General features: G+C 42.0%; 1 protein-coding gene across 2 annotated transcripts in view; it reads right to left on the bottom strand.

Moving 5' to 3' along the window:
• Positions 1–1,977: 1,977 nt before the first annotated feature.
• The window catches only part of TXLNB (taxilin beta), a 64,775-nt gene continuing 50,647 nt past the window's right edge, over positions 1,978–16,105 (bottom strand). For both annotated transcript variants that reach the window (XM_090040521.1, XM_090040530.1), the window contains 4 exons: positions 13,926–14,000; positions 8,701–8,793; positions 6,477–6,572; positions 1,978–5,552 (listed from right to left, as the gene is read on the bottom strand). In XM_090040521.1, the coding sequence (XP_089896647.1) occupies positions 4,998–5,552; positions 6,477–6,572; positions 8,701–8,793; positions 13,926–14,000 (819 nt within the window). In that variant the 3' untranslated portion in view covers positions 1,978–4,997. The remainder of the gene's footprint in view (positions 5,553–6,476; positions 6,573–8,700; positions 8,794–13,925; positions 14,001–16,105) is intronic.

Consider the following 16,105-nt stretch of genomic DNA (forward strand, 5'->3'; position numbering starts at 1 on the left):
GTAGAGGTAGAGTGGGGGAGGTGTGTGTATAGTGAGTGCTGTTATTTTCCTAAAGCCTCTTAAAATTAACAATGTCCCAATCAATGTTGATGTACAGCCTGTTCAGTGTTATTCATTTAAAAAGGACAGGAAAGATGTGATACCCGAGCTGAAGTATTGTGTCCAATTCTGGGTGCTGCACTTCAGAAAAGATGTAGAGAATCTGAAAGGGTCCAGAGAAGAGCAACAAGAATGATTAAGGGCCTGGAGGACAAACCTCATGAGGAGTGACTAAGGGATCTGGGACTGTTCAACCTGGGGAAGAGAAGACTGAGCAGGGACTTGGTGGCCATCTATAAATATGTAAAGGATGAACATTGGGAACTGGAAGAAAAAACTGTTCACTAGGGTGCCCCAGGGGAGGACAAGGAGCAATGGGCATAAACTGTTAGAGGATGGTTTCAGGTTGGATGTAAAGAAGAACTTCTTTACAGTAAAGGTGCCCAGAATCTGGAATGGACTTCCCAAGGAGGTGGTTCAGTTCCCAACCTTGGAAGTCTTTAAGAGGAGACTGGACAAACACCTCGATCATTTGATCTCAGCAGTACTCCTGCGGGGGGGGTTGAACTCAATCTTTCAAGGTGCCTTCCAGCCCTTAATGTCTATGATTCTATGTACTTCAGTGTTGAATTAGATACATATGTGATTTTTATTGACTGTGGACACATTATCCAGGGAAGACTTCTGCCAAGATCTAAAGCTGGTGTATTTATTAGGAGATATGTAGAAGATGATGGGTAGCAGAGAGAGAAAAAAGCTAGCTCTTCTGCTATCATTTTGTGTCCAAAGATCTTGTTTTCAATTGCTTATAGCTTTGCCAAACTTAAACCAACTGGGCTGAATTTTTTCATACTGGCAATTGCTTCAGTCCACCTTTTTGGGGTATCTTCATCTAAAAGCAGTTCAGCTATTTCTGATTAAAAGTTAGGGAAAGATGCAGTGTTTTGCCCATGTCAGTGAGCAAATTCTTATAAACTCTTTCACTTGCATGATTTACCAGCTCCATGCACTGGAGCAGGTGCTAGAGATCTGGAATATGGAAGGGAGTTGTGCTAGCATAATCAATTGGGCTTCTCTATCCTTATGAAAATTCATCAAAATCTGGCCAAATCATGAGATTTTGAAAGACCTCAGTTTTCATGTGCCAAGTAGAGACTTTTTAAGAAGACCAAGGTGAGGAAAGCTGGCAGTGCTGATGGCAAAAAAATTGTAAGTGAGGGACTGATACCTGTTGAAAGGTTTTGTTACTATAAGATGTGGAAGATTTCCAAGGTAGGCGATTGCACCATCTCTGGAGGGAGCTTATTCCACAGTCTGGACACTCTAGTTGTGAAGCAGTTTTTCCTAATGTTGAGCCTGAAGTGGTCTTCCAGGAGTTAGTGACCAATACTCTTAGTTTTCCCCAAGGATGCCCTGGTGAACAGTTGTTCACTGAGCCCCTTAATGTATGCCTCTGATGTACATGGAGGAAGAGCAAGAATAGGAGAGTGAGACTGCTTGACTAAAATGCAGAGGTAAATAATGGCAGATGGAAGCTGGTGAAAGATGCAGGGATGGGTGACAAGTGTAGGAACTCAAGGGGGGAATAGTATAGGGGGAGGAAGTTAAGTCCAGAAATTGAGGGTTATGATTATATACAATGTTTTCCACAGGAAGCCCTACATTATTTGGGAATGGACTGTGCTCTGGGCATGAATTATGGGCGTGTGGTGAAGGCAGTTACTAGCTGTAAGATCCTTTTTTCATTCTTGCAGAAATTGGAAGTTATTTGGCAACTGAGGCATTGCTTCACTGACCATGTAATTAAAGATGGTATTATAATGTGGGCATACAAGGTATGTCATGCCCAGGCAACATTTATTCTGTCATTCCCTATTTTAGGGGTGCTTAATTATAAATGTGAGTATTGAAATGACAAAAAAAAGCCAAGGAGATGAGTAAAGGAAAAAAAGGTTTAATAGATATATAAATTATGTTAATTAAAAAAAATCACCCTAACAACAAGCAAAGCTATATGGGCTTCTAAAGACGCAAAACACTAGAACCCATAGAGAGTAAATCAAATGATTATAGATGTTCAGCTTCTGAAAGGATTTATGTAGGCTAAAATTATCAGTGCAAGGCACTTAAGTGGGCTGATTTTTCAGAAAAGATGACCATTTATGTAGGACCCTGAATATGAATGTAGGTGTCCTACTTTAGGCCTCTAAGTTTGAAAATTTCACCCAGGATAGATAAGGCTAATGTCCAAACAAATAACTGTTACAAATCATGCTGGGAACACTGAAACCAGTTACCTTTCCCAAAAGATTGTACCAAACAGTGCAAACAGAAAAAGTCATATCGAGTCAACCAGGGAGAAGATCTTATTGGGAATGAGCAAAGAAGGTAAAAAGTGTTTTGGGTGAACTGCAACAAGTGTTTTGGACAGAATTCCCTTACCCAAAAGGCAGTGTTCCAGCTGTGACATTCTTGGCACTTAAACAAAATTTGCAATTTTTGCCTATGCAATGTAAGTACCCAATAGCTACCGACCATATGTAGTAGGCTATGCACGGGCTGAGTGAATATGTATCTCTATATCTGTATATGCTGGTATGGATAATTTTAAAAATTCCGTCTTGCAAAAACTGGCAACTAGCTGGTACAAGGTACAGGAGGAGCAGAAGGATCTTCTACCCGATAAGCTGAGTGCTTAACAGCCTTGGCTAGGGTGTGGAAGCCTTAGGTTCTAGGGTCCCTTCTTCAGAGTGGTTTTGAACCTGTATTTGTTCAACTTCTAGCACAGTGCTCAAACCACAGGTTAGGTGTGAAAAGGCCGTAAAAGGCCCTTTTTAGCGTTTCTTTTGAAGCTGGCTCCCTGAGCGTTCAAGACACAAAGAGTGTATAGGGTCAGGCAAGCTGTGTAGTATATGGCTCAGTTCCATAGCTGTTGCCCTGGATAAAAGACTTCTAGCCTGGATCCGTGCTCCTACTGGGAGCAAGGGTCCAGCTTAGTTTATGAATGTTAAATACAAGGGGCAGTAGTTCAGCTCCAAAAGTGGGGGCTGTGGGCATGACTGGATAGGTAGTGTTATGGCACTATGCTGACAATTCAGACATTTACACACCTACTAGTTGAGGGTCCCCTGGTTGCTGGGGGGTGCCCTATCTACTCAACTGAAAGATGGGAAGGGCCCTCCTTTTCCTTGTTCTTTCAATACGTACGATCAGGTATGTGTGTACATTCCTAACCAGCATATAGTCTACTACACATGCTCAGAAACCATGTGGACAATTATGTATCCACACTGAATGTGTAATAAAATTGCAAGCAGTACAAAAATACCACTTAAGCATTTGTAAACTGCCAGCTGAATGGATAAAGGGTAAAGATTCTGTTCTTTGTGATCAGTCTCTCACTGATGACACTATTTATCTTAGGTTATCTACGTTTCAACTTCAGTTTGAATGTGTAGTATACCAGCACAGTGGTTCTTGTACTTTAACAACCAATGGAACACTGTTAGCCCTCAAAATTTGTCATAGATGACCATGTACCTTTATCATGAGAATTATAGTAAAAGAAGGCAGAGAAACAGCGTGACCACTTATGATAACCTAATGAAACACCAGTGGTTTATGTTCCACAGTTTGATAAAGACTGCTTTACAGCAGTTTAGGGATTATCAAGGTTTGCATGTAAAAGTGGATTTGCTTGGATAGAAAATTTCCTTGTCCAGCTTCTGGACATCTGTTCTCACACAATCTATCTCTTTATAATGTTGACCCATTCAGGTCAGAATGGTATCTTGTGGACCCATAGTGTTTATAGAAAACACATGGGAGAGATGAGAGAGGTCTTGAAACTGCCTGATGTATTGAAAAAACAAACCCAACTCAGACTGTGCTGACAGCTAGAATGTTTTAATGTTCTTTTATTGCTAGAGATGTCTGTGTGGACATGTAGCTGTGCAGGGGTGCACCTGCAACCTTTCTCCTCTCCTGTTCACAACAGCATGTTCCCACATTCCTTGTACCCAGAAGGAGCAAGGACAGATTGCATTCTGGGCAGCAGGATTCCAGGAAAGGGGTGAGGAAGAAGCTTTAGGATTACATTTCTGTCTGCACCCACCTGTGCAGCAGGACTGGTGCACGGGAGGGAATCTGATTCATTCTCATGGACGGAGCAGTCTATGCAACAGTGTCTCCACTCTGCCTCCCGCTCAAGGGCTGTTACTTAAAAGCCAGCATCTGGCCTTCAGGATTAAACCACTAATTCTGTGAGGAATCTAGCAAAGGAATTTCTTTTCCTTTCAGCTGATTCTGTTGAAAGCAGTGACATAACCACAGCACTAAACAGAGGTGAGGGTCAATGTTCAGTGCTGTGAGTGTTTATGCTATACACAGTTGCCAATGACACTGAAATCTGGCAGCAAATGAGCCTGTTGTTATTATCTGTCCTGGATTTGATCAAGCTCATTGAGGCTTTCACAGCATTTTGCTGTGATTACAAATTCTCATCTTCTTTCTTAAAATCACCTGGTGCCTAAAGAGGGCATCCATTATGTGACACCAAACCAAACTGACACAGTTAATTATAGTTTAAAAAATGTGTGTCTGTATTGCAATAACTCTTAACACAAAGCCTCAGTGCGTTCAAGTGATTTTTGCCAAGTGCAATGACTCATAATGCCTGGAAAGAAGATCTTGCAATTTTTTGTTTTATAATTTACTATAATTAAGAAAATATTATGATTTGAGTACAAGGGACAGCAAAACTGAAGACCTATTGTTACAGTACAGTGGTGGCAAAGAGGAAAATTTGCATTATATGCTCCTACAAACAGCACAGCATCCTACAAATATGTTTCAGCATGTTTTCAAGCCTTATTTTTTGGGGTTTTTTTTAAAATCAATCTGGGGAGAGTAAGAGGAACTGTGGTTGGTAGAAAATGAGCCTGAATACTGCATTGTATTTAATCTACTCCTTCCATGTCGTTATCTGGTGTTTGTTGTGTGGGCTGATCTTGAGTTGGCCACTGAACCTGAGCTCCTACACATTCTTCATCCTTTGGCTCACTTTCAGTTGGCTTCAGTGCTGGACTCACTGGCTCTGAGTGACTTGCTATCTCGGGCTGAAGGGTGGGATGAGGCAGAAGCTCTGGCTCTGGTGGGGGCAGAGGACTGCATGCTTGCATGTCACAGGTCTCTTGATTGGTGTTTTCGTCGGAGACTGCGAGGGGCTGTTCCTTGTGATGAGTCACCATGAAAGCTGCAGCCAGATTCTTCAGCATGTTCTCATCAGCAGTGTACAGCTCTGTATTAGGCTGTTCAATAACAGAAGGACTTGCACCGGCCTCCTCTTGCAAGATGTCATCATTTCTATCCTCTTCTTCTAACTCTTCAGGGAATTTTGCATCTCTTATTTTTTTGTAGAGTTCATTCCTCTCTTCCTGCAGAGCTCTGCAAAGGTTTTCTAGCCTCTGGATTTTCAGCACAAAGCATTCATACTCCTTGGTCCTCATTGCTTTCTGTGATTAAATATAAAAAATCAAATCAGGATAGAGAAAACCAGAGTTTGTATTTGTGAGTCACACAAGTATGTGGCAGTTCTAAAGATACAACTTCAGCTATATTCAGCTCTCCTTTCCTGCCAAGTAGCTGATTCTCACACAGCAGCACAATGCAACTGAAGTCTTCCTAAATAAGCACAAAAAACTTAGGGAAAATTCACCTTACTGCACTCATGTTTGTCACTTCTGTGGTGCTTGAGGCGTTCTGCATGCCTTTTAGGATGCATAGACACAGTGATGAATAATCTCTAGCAATAGAAGAACATTAAAACATTCTTGGTGTCAGCACAGATAAGCACCAGAAGACTGTAAGGCTTATCTAGACTTTTTGCAAGACTGGGTTGGCATTTTTATGAAAAAACATCTCTTATGCTTTCTGGCTCCGCTTTACTGCCAGCTAGCCAGAAAAGCTGGGGGGTTATGATAGGCCTTGGTTTTGGCTCTTTGGGTTTATCTACACAGTCAACTGAAGGTGTTAATTTAAAACGCATCACAGTATCAGACCTCTTGGTGGAGGCTTTAATTTAGAAGTAAATGGATTGGTAGTTGAAGTGAACTAAAGCCAATTCACTGTTCCACAGAGGGATTGCATGTGGCCAAATGCAGCTAAAATTCATACCTTTACCTAGTTTGGCTTAAACTCCCATGTAGACAAACTGTGACTATACACAATAAGCCAGATACAGTAATATCTAGGCTCCAACGTATATGGTATTTTCCCCACAAAGAGAGATCCTTAAGAATGTATTGTAAGAAAAGAGATCTCAATCCAGAGACCATCAAAATTAACTGGTGTTTGCCCACTGTCACTAGAGCATTTGGATCAGTCATAATTAACTCTAAAGTGTGCAGAAACATTTCAAAACAGCCTCCTCTCCTCACCTCCTCAATCATGTCCAGTAGTGCCTTGTTACAGTTCTCAAACCGGGATTTCCATGTAGCTGTGTCTTTTTCCAGCTTCTTCATCTTCTTAGTCATCTATACAAACAGGAAGAGAATCTCATTCATAGCAGGAAATCCAAATAGTTAACTGAAGTAAGAACAGATTTTAGCAATCTTTTCTTTAGGGCATACTTATAGCTCAGTTGCCAGTAACTGCAGTGAACATAATAATGCCATTGTCAAGGAATGATGACTGAGTAATAACTCTCACCATTAAACTTGTTTAGTTTTAGTTCCTGAGGGCTGAAATTTGACATGAGTCCCTCTTGCCATGTGCCTTCCACTCTGATATCTACTCCTTTAAAGGTGGAGAAGTTTATTACACAGTTAATTATACATGTAGAAAATACAAGTTCAAGCTGGTACCTGTGATGGAGGCAAGTAAACATTTCTCAAAGGAAAGCTATGTAGTAGGAAGGGATACGCAGGTGTCACCAAATAGCCAAAAGTGGTTACTCCAATACAAAGGGCCAGTTTATAAACTCAGTGCTGTTCTCTTTTACCATCTCTTGCAAGAGAATGATCTGATGATGATACTGTAGCCAATATCAGTTTTATACCAGCTTTATCAGGGGGTGGAGGAAATTGAAAAACTGTGGAAAGGTAGGTTCCTGATTACTAAATTTACTCAATTCACGATTCCGTGGATTTCACGGAAACTGCAAAATCTGGGATTGTCTGCAAAATCAACTTAAAAAAGACTTAATAAAAATAAAATGCTCCTCCTTCCCCCAGTAGGATTTCTCCACCAATCAGCACAGAGGGGCAGGGCCTCTGGAGCTCATCCAGGGAAATATCAGTAAAATTTGCTATTTATGCCAAGAGCAACCAATGAAAATTGTTTATTTTCTCTGCAATTTAAGTAGACCCTGTCTTATGAGGTATTGATGGCTGGGACCTGGACATGATGGCTCAAGAGGTGCCTTCCAGTTCTGTGTTCCTTCCACTTCTATCTGAAGTCTGAGATGCTTCTGAAAGCAAAGCCCCTCTGGGTTGCTTTTACTAAATTTAAAGTACAGTTTCCAGCATTTCTCCTTCCTTATTAGTTGAAGATTTCCACTCTTGAGGACAAATACTGAGGTACTCCTTAGGCCTATACTGTGCTTACCCTTGCCTTGGGGGGAAGAGGGAAAACCATGTACTCTGTGGATGCAATAGCGCCTCTAGCACTGAAGATCATTAAAGTTTCCATGAACCAGGACGCCAGCATTTTGCATCCTGAAACACATGAACTGTAAGGGTCCAATTTGCTTTTGTGTTTGCACTTTGCTGTTATTGACACTAGTGCCAAAAGGGGCCAGATTCTGGTTTGGTCATATTTAAATACTCTTTGCATTGGAAGAAGCAAATACACAAGGTGCACAGTGGTGGTGAATAGGGCTCTAAAGATTGATGCCAACATTTTTGCCAACTCATATAAGATATTAAGTGGACACTACAGCACTAGGTTAGATTTGAGGTATCATTTGGATTGTTCCTCTTTATTCTTTCAAATAATTTTGATTTTTTTTTGCTGGAGAAGAGACTGGAATATTCAACCTCCAGTGCTGAGAAGACACAGAACGGTATAAATTCTAAGTTGGCAAAAATCATCATAGCTCCGTTAGGTCTGCAGAAGAGCTGGATCCATGTTTCTGTAAAGAGCAGATCCTAGATCCATTCTTCTACTGAACTTTGAGCATGGTAGTGATTTTCAACCTTTTTTCATTTGCAGACCCCTAAAAAATGTGAATAGAGGTGCAGACCCCTAAAAAAAAAAAAAAAAAAAAAAAAATGGAGGTGCAGCCTCCTTTGGAAATGGAATGCCTTTTATAGATTCATATATATTAGGGGTTGGAAGGGACCTTACACGATCATCTGGTCCAGGCCCCCCCCCGCACTTGGAATCTAAAACTTTGTTTGTAGTCATTTTTCATGGACTCCTTAGACACAGTTTGTGGACCAAATGTTGCAAACCACAGGAGTATGGTATCAGCTGATGATAGGAATTAGAAATGTACATTGAAAGTATATCAGAGTCATGTAATATGATTGGTCTTGGTGATCAGTGTATTATTCTACCATGTGTGCAGAAATCCGAAGACAAATAATCACAAAAGAGAATCATCCAAATCAAAATGAAAAGTGTTAAGGGCTGTTTTTGGAAATTATCTGTGCTACTTACTTTCTCCATCTCCTGTTTGAAACTAGCAAACACCTCATTACTTTTTGTCAGCGTTTTCTGGAATTCTTCAAACCTTTCAGAGTAGAGAGTTATCTACAGATCGAGGAGCAAAGAAAGGAAAAGAAAGAAAAACCAGATCAGCTTTACAATCCCCATGAGGGCAAACTGATCTTATTTGATTAGCTCTTATTTTAATTAAATGTGAGGGGCATAACTCTGATTAAATGTTAAGATATTTTAGTGGCTGCAGACCAGCTTCTGTTTGGAGGTCTGAAAACACTACAAAAACTTGTGTGAATTTAGCCTTTCTATACACTTATGAGGTCAAGAAGTATTATCATTTCTCTATTACAGAGGAATAAACTGAGAGAGCGAGCAGAAATATTTTGGCCAATATTTTCAAAAGTAGCTGGAAACTATTGTTGCTGAAGATCAGGCTCAACTGGTTTTATGTGCCCCCTTCCCCCCATCTCCCAAAAAAGAGGAGAAAGCCCTAATAAGTGGTGACTGCTGAACATGTTTGCATATGTGATGTCCTTAAGTTCTCTCAAGCAGACAGCAGTGAAACCTAGAAAAGAACCCAGGGACTCTTGTTTTAAGTACAAGACCTGAATATAACACCTGCATACAACTGTCATGTTTTTCCATGTTTCTAGAGAAATGAACGGACCAGGTGCAGAGAGAGGCTACCAGGACATCATAGGAAAGGAAGGTCTATTTTTTGAGAAGCAACTAAAAGAGGTTAGATTGGCAGAACTAACGAGAGGCCTGGCAAGATATAGGCTGATCTAGAATATGAGTTGCTGAAGATAAATATGTAAATGAGGGTAAACACAAGAGAGAGACGAGATTTAAGTTGAAGGGCAATGTTGGCCTGTGAAATCTGATGGGTCATTCTAAATGTTAATTAGATGCGTAACAATACTACTATTAGTTACTGGGTCAGGAGCCAGGATACCTGGCTTCAAATCCTAATGCTACTGCTTTCTTGTGAAAGTCACTGCACTTCTTTGTGTTCCCTTCCCCCTTCTTTCCCTCCCATCTTTTGTGCTTCATTATAGTATAATTCTTTCAGAGTAAAATATGCCTGTCCAGTGACAAGCCCTGATCTTGGCTGGGATCTCTGGGTAACACTAATAATTCATATAATCTAAATTTAGTAAACAAATTAATGTGTTTTCTAGTCTGTGGATTAGGAACCATCCCTTGTTATGACCATGAATCGTGTTATGACAGAGAGATAAAGAGCACTTAGCTTCACTTTCATGGTTTGGCAAGGCATGTCCATACCTTCTGTATGCTGTTCTTGGAAGCCAAAACATGAAGGAAGTCCTGCCCGATAGCTTCCACTCTGCATGTGCCAACTCCCAAAATGAGACAGTGGGTGTATCATTGGCATGTGCTGAGGGCCACTCTAAGGCAGCTATGTTGCTTCATTTCTGGGAGTTAGTGTGTATCGAGTGAGAGTGAATGGCCAAGAGGTGCTTTGTGGTGGTGCTCCTGTGTGTGGCATGGAGGCAATGTGGACACGCCCTTAAATTCCTTGTGTGGGTGAAGACCCTGGGTAAAAAGAGAGAGCTGCTGCTGCTTCAGATATAAATTTATAGATGTAGTGCTATAGGAATGAGAACCCTCCCACCATTCTGTTAATTATGTGCTTGAATGAGCAGAAGGTAGTGCTTTAAACGAATACGCCCTCAGAGAGATGGTGGCTCCATTTGCAAAGCTGGGGTGTGGAGTTACAGTGAAGACTCTCATAAAGTCACCACATTTTACATTCAGTTCAATTTGTTATCTTTAATGTAGGGTCTTATTCAGACAACAACAAAAATGGAAGGCCTCTGTTAGCTTTTATCTTATGCTTTCTTTCAAAATATAAAGCACAAGGTGCTAGCATAAGTAGTACACTTGGAGAGCATGTGCGTTATATTGAATTGGATCACCACACAATAGGTGTGTGTTTTGAGTTAATACCAAGTACTTTTAACCGTGACAAGCATTTGAGTTCTCCAGCATAAGGCACTGGTGCTAATGTTACTGCTTTGTTCAGTGGAAGCTTAGCTGCTCCTTATGAAATGGAGCAGAATACAACTTTGGGATTACACGGGGCAAAAATGATGCCTCCCATACTGACAAATATCGTCTCTTCATTCCATGGGCTTCCCAGTCTGTCTATATCCATATGCTGTCTCTAACTTGCTTAGGTTATCTGAGGCAGGAACTGAGTTATTTGTTCTGTGTTTTAACAGCACCAAGTACAATAGGAACTGGTCCAAGACTGGGGTGTCTCAGAGCTATGGTGATGTAAGTAATAAATAACGAAGAAGAATTACTGCAATATTTTGAAGTAACAGACCTCTTTGACTACATGGCCTCTCAAATTAAGGCCACACCAGAACATGTAAGTTAAGAATGTGAGTAGTCCCGCTAAAACCAGACACTGAAACCTTTAACTAAACAATGTGAGAGGAGCACGGGGCACTGTCAACAGACTGATTGGGTTCCTTTTTCACAATTTTTCATTACCATTTGAAATGTATGTTAAATCTATTCTGTTTTATCTGTCCTTTCAATTTCATTAAATTGGCTACAAAGGTATAGCTGATACACAAAGCTTTTTGAACCCAGCATAAAAGCTAATTAAAAGAAAATTGGGAACAGATTTGCATTTAGGACCAACACTTCAGGAGACCTTTGAAGTTTGATAGAGGGACCTGTCAAATTTGTGTCCATAAACAGAAAGCTCGCAATAAATAATGTAATGTTCTTCAGTGTCTTCCCTGCTTTTTTTAACCTTTGAAAATGTACATAAAAGACCTTCTTATCATATTCATAGAGATATAGATGAAGACATCTCTGATGTGACTGCACAGGAGAGCTAGACTGTCTTGCATGGACTGTAATTCCAAAAAAAATGGGTGGAGCGGGAAATCCTATAATGCACCATGTACAGGTTGATGGAAAAAGCCATGGAAAGCTTTGATTTCTTATGCCTTTACTTGCTAGCCAAAGTAGCTCTCTGGACACACAGCAGGAAGTAAGATACTCCACAAAAAGAAATACATAACTTACTCAGATAGGGTAAGAAGAAGGCCAGAAAAAATAATGCTGTTCTTTGAGTTGTACTTTCACCCCCAGCATGTTGCTTGGAAAATGTCACTTCTACATTCTAGCCCAGTGGTGCTCAACCTTTTTGATCTGGACTGGACCTGACTGGTGGTCCTGACCTGGCACCCAGTGTGATTGTGGCAGGACCCCAACCTGGCCCCATGGAGGGGAGGGGGCATGGTTTGGCTCCAAACCAGCCATGGGAAAAAGGGACATGGCTTGGCAGGGGGACAGGGTGTGGTCTGGCAGTCCAGCTGTGTGGGAGGAAGGGGTGTGGCCTGGTCTTGAATGGACTGCACAGAGGTGGGGAGGAGGAAGGGGGTGTGGCCTGGTTCCAACCCACAGTGCGAGGCTTGGGGACTGGAAATTTGGAAGTGGGGGACAGTGACTGTATTAACTGACACCACTTCCCCACTGCTAAATTACTCAACCTATGGGGAGTCCCATAAGCCAGATACCATGGCTCTATGGGCTACAGTTGGCCTGTAGGCCAGAGATTGAGCATCTGTGTTCTAGCCCAGTGATTCTCAACATTTTTTATACCAGGACTGATTTGTAAACCTCAATGGCCAGTCCTGACCTATTGCCCCTCACTCCTGACCCACTGCCCCCCATCCCCAATCCCCAGCCCCCCAGGGTGTGGGGCATGAGGGGCCCCAAGCAGCCCCTTGCAGGTTGGAGCTCTGCCAGCCTGCAAGGGAAAAGCCAGAGTTTCCCACATTTTTTTCTTTTAAAGGAGAATCCATTTTTAAAGTTTGGTCACAACACTTTCATATATTCTTGCGACCACTTTTGGGTCATAACGCACAGGTTGAGAAATGCTGTTCTAGCCCATAAACAGATCCAGAGCCACAAAGGCTATGTTTATAATAGCCGTTTCTCCCTCATAATATTTCCCATTGTTACTGGGTGTGGTATTTGAATGGTGGTTATACCAGTGGAAGCACTAGTAGAGGCAAGCTGTTGCCACTATTTTGACCACTTTGTTTTGTTAGTTGGACAGGTTCTGGGTTCTCCAAGGACCATCAGCAAGCACTCAGAGGGTAGTAAGCACACCATTTCTCAGATCATTCTCTCTGGGTTAACAGAATTCTTCAGGCTGCCTTATAAAGTTTGTAGAACAGAGATCATTCTCAGTCTCACTTACATTCTAAAATATCATTCTCTATTAATGTTTCTATAAGGGTAGGGATACGATATATATTGTCTCAGTCCCTCTTAATTCTTAATGAAGATTCAAGGTCTTGAATTATTTTATCAGTTCTTTTGGGTGAAGTGGTAACCAGTCAGTGCTTTTGTAACAGCTGTACATTACTCATCTTCCACTCAGGCCTGATCTGTGTGACAATTTTTAAAATAAAATTTATTTTAATGCATTTATCAAGCACTAGCTGAACAGAAAATCAACAGGCAAGTCTAGGCCACGTCTGACGGTGCTTGAAAATGCCTCTGTGAAAACAAGCCTATGTTCTGCCTGTGCCACATAGTGGAAAAATGTCACATAGCTGCTCTGATGAAAGTCTGAATACAGTGCTAGGCATGTATGAAAAGCCACCCACATGACTTTTTTATTTCAGCACGTGGCATATGCAAAGAAGGAGTGAGTGAGTGGGTGGGGATTGGCATAGCAACACTCCCAAGCCCTGCCCAATGGGTTATAAACATGTCTGAAAGCTTCTCTGTATAAAAGCCCTCTATGCATAACCACTTCATTGGAAGCTAATGAGAATCCGCATTCAGACCACTTAAGCACACACTTAAGACCTCACTTGAGTACTTCAAGTTAAATATTCAATGGATTAGAGGGCAAGTAGTGGTGGGATGAAAAAAATGATATGGATGGTATACTGGTATGGACACCCAGCTATAGTTCAGCATAGCTCCATGGATCAGTGTTGTATACATATGCAAACACCTCAGAATGATTTGCACTACAGTTCCGTGTTCTTCTATGTACTTGGAAATAGTGTTATGCCATTGCCATGGCCTCTTTATGTTTGATAATGAAATTAGAAAGAACACCTATAAAGCACTTCAAGTATTTTACCTGGGATGTGTCTCATGGGCTAAAAATGGGCAAACAAAGGCACACCATGCACGGGACTCCCCTACTTCACCTGGGCCTGTAGTATAGTCTCCTGCTCCTTCAGCATTTTGGCCTGGAGTTTCCATTCTGCAGCTTGATTGAGGAGCTGGGGATAGAGCAACAAAGAGAATGTTGTTATTTTCTTGCTTTTATAATTTTAAATCCTAGTGCTTCACTCATGCACGTGTTCTTTATATTCACTAGCACCTTTTGGAAATAACAGAAGTTAGCCCCAGCAAAGTGCAGCACAAGAAGCTAGTCTGTTTCATGTGTCAGCTAGTTTGTTTCATGTTTCAGAGATTAGTGTTTCATGTTATTTTGAAAGTTGGAGAGTCACAATATATTGTGCAGTAAAGTGCAGCAGCTAATCACAGAAATTGTCTCAAACTTCTATGGGCCTCCTAAATCCTCCTTGTGGCATGTGTCTGTGCTAATACGACTTAGAGCCCGTGCCTGTTCTCAGTAGTGTTACAAGGGTTGGGCGACTGCAGCATCAGCCCTCAGTGTCCATTTAGAACAGCAAGAACAACAGCTGCTGCTGCTCCCAGCACCTGGGAAAACACTTAGTAGAAGTTTAACAATTATTTATAACTAAAGACGGGAAGTTTCCCTGACGTAGTAATGAAATGTTTAAGAAATGCCTGGAAAAAGCATTTTCCAAACATTTAGTGTTTTCTTTGACTGCTAAAGCCAAATGTAAATGTTTTTAGGGTGAAATCCTACAGGCAACTTGAGAAATGATGGGTAAGTGGATTGGTTTAACGTGGGACCATGTCCCATAGCAGTGATTCTCAACCAGGGTGCTATGGTTTACATTGGATTTAACATTGATAGTGTACAAACATGAGTCACATGATAAATCCGGAGATTTCACGTAGGAAGCCAAAAACATTCTGATCTATTTTGGCCTTTCTGAATTCTTTGCACCAGACAAATAGCTCTATTGCCAGTATTTCTTTGTAGTCATGAAAAAAAGTGAAAGCTAACAGCTGGCATTTTCTGAGGGGTGCTTTGAGTCTAATGAAAGATGCCTTAAGTTTAAAAAAGGGTTCAGAACAACTTTCCTATAGAAACAAAAAGTATTGAGAATAACCAAAGTAGATACTGAAGAACTATACCTGAAAACATAACTAAGTCCTCTGGTACAGAGCATTTTTGGGGCGAGCACTATAAATAGTTATAGAAAACTCTAAAATTCCACTGTGAAAGTTTTTATAGACAAAGAACTAGAACTCTTGGTTCCAAAATGATGCCTTTTATTAGACCAACTGGGAAATTGCAAGAAAATGGTCCTTTTCTGCAAGCTTTCGGGATCAAAGTCCCTTGGTCAGGCTCTGGGAAAAGTATAGATGGTACAAGATGGTAAAAAGTCCATGGGGCCATCTTCAGGTATAGTTCCATGGGGACTTTTTACCATCTTGTACCATCTGTACTTTTCCCAGAGCCTGACCAAGGGACTTTGATCCTGAAAGCTTGCAGAATGGGGGGCTGCGGTGTCGACACCCACACAGTCAAATGGGTCGCCAACTGGCTGGAGGGCCGCACCCAGAGGGTGGTAGTAGATGGGTCCTTCTCAACCTGGAAGGACGTGGGCAGTGGGGTCCCCCAGGGCTCGGTCCTCGGGCCCACAGTGTTCAACATCTTCATCAGTGATTTGGACGAGGGGGTAAAAAGCACCCTGTTCAAATTTGCTGATGACACTAAGATGTGGGGGGATGTGGGCACACTGGAAGGATGCAACAGGCTACAATCAGACCTAGACAGGTTACAAGGGTGGGCGGACGAGAATAGGATGGGTTTCAGCACAGACAAGTGCAAGGTGATGCACCTGGGGAGGAACAACCGGCACCATACCTACAGGTTGGGGAACTCCCCTCTTGTCAGCACGGAGGCAGAAAGGGATCTGGGGGTCATCGTTGACTCCAAGATGATCATGGGCCGGCAGTGTGGGGAGGCAGTCAGGAAGGCCAACCGCACCTTGGCATGCATCCACAGATGCATCTCGAGCAGGTCCAGGGAGGTGATCCTCCCCCTCTATGCGGCACTGATCAGGCCGCAGCTGGAGTACTGCATCCAGTTCTGGGTGCCGCACTTCAAGAGGGATGTCGACAGCAAGGAGAGGGGCCAGAGGAGGCCACTCATATGATCGGGGCAGCAGGGCAGGCCCTACGAGGAGAGGCTACGGGACCTGAACCTGTTCAGCCTCCAAAA

The sequence above is a fragment of the Crocodylus siamensis genome, chromosome 1 (genome assembly GCF_052110815.1).
Source record: "Crocodylus siamensis isolate JL-2025a chromosome 1, ASM5211081v1, whole genome shotgun sequence".
NCBI classification, from domain to species: Eukaryota; Metazoa; Chordata; order Crocodylia; family Crocodylidae; genus Crocodylus; species Crocodylus siamensis.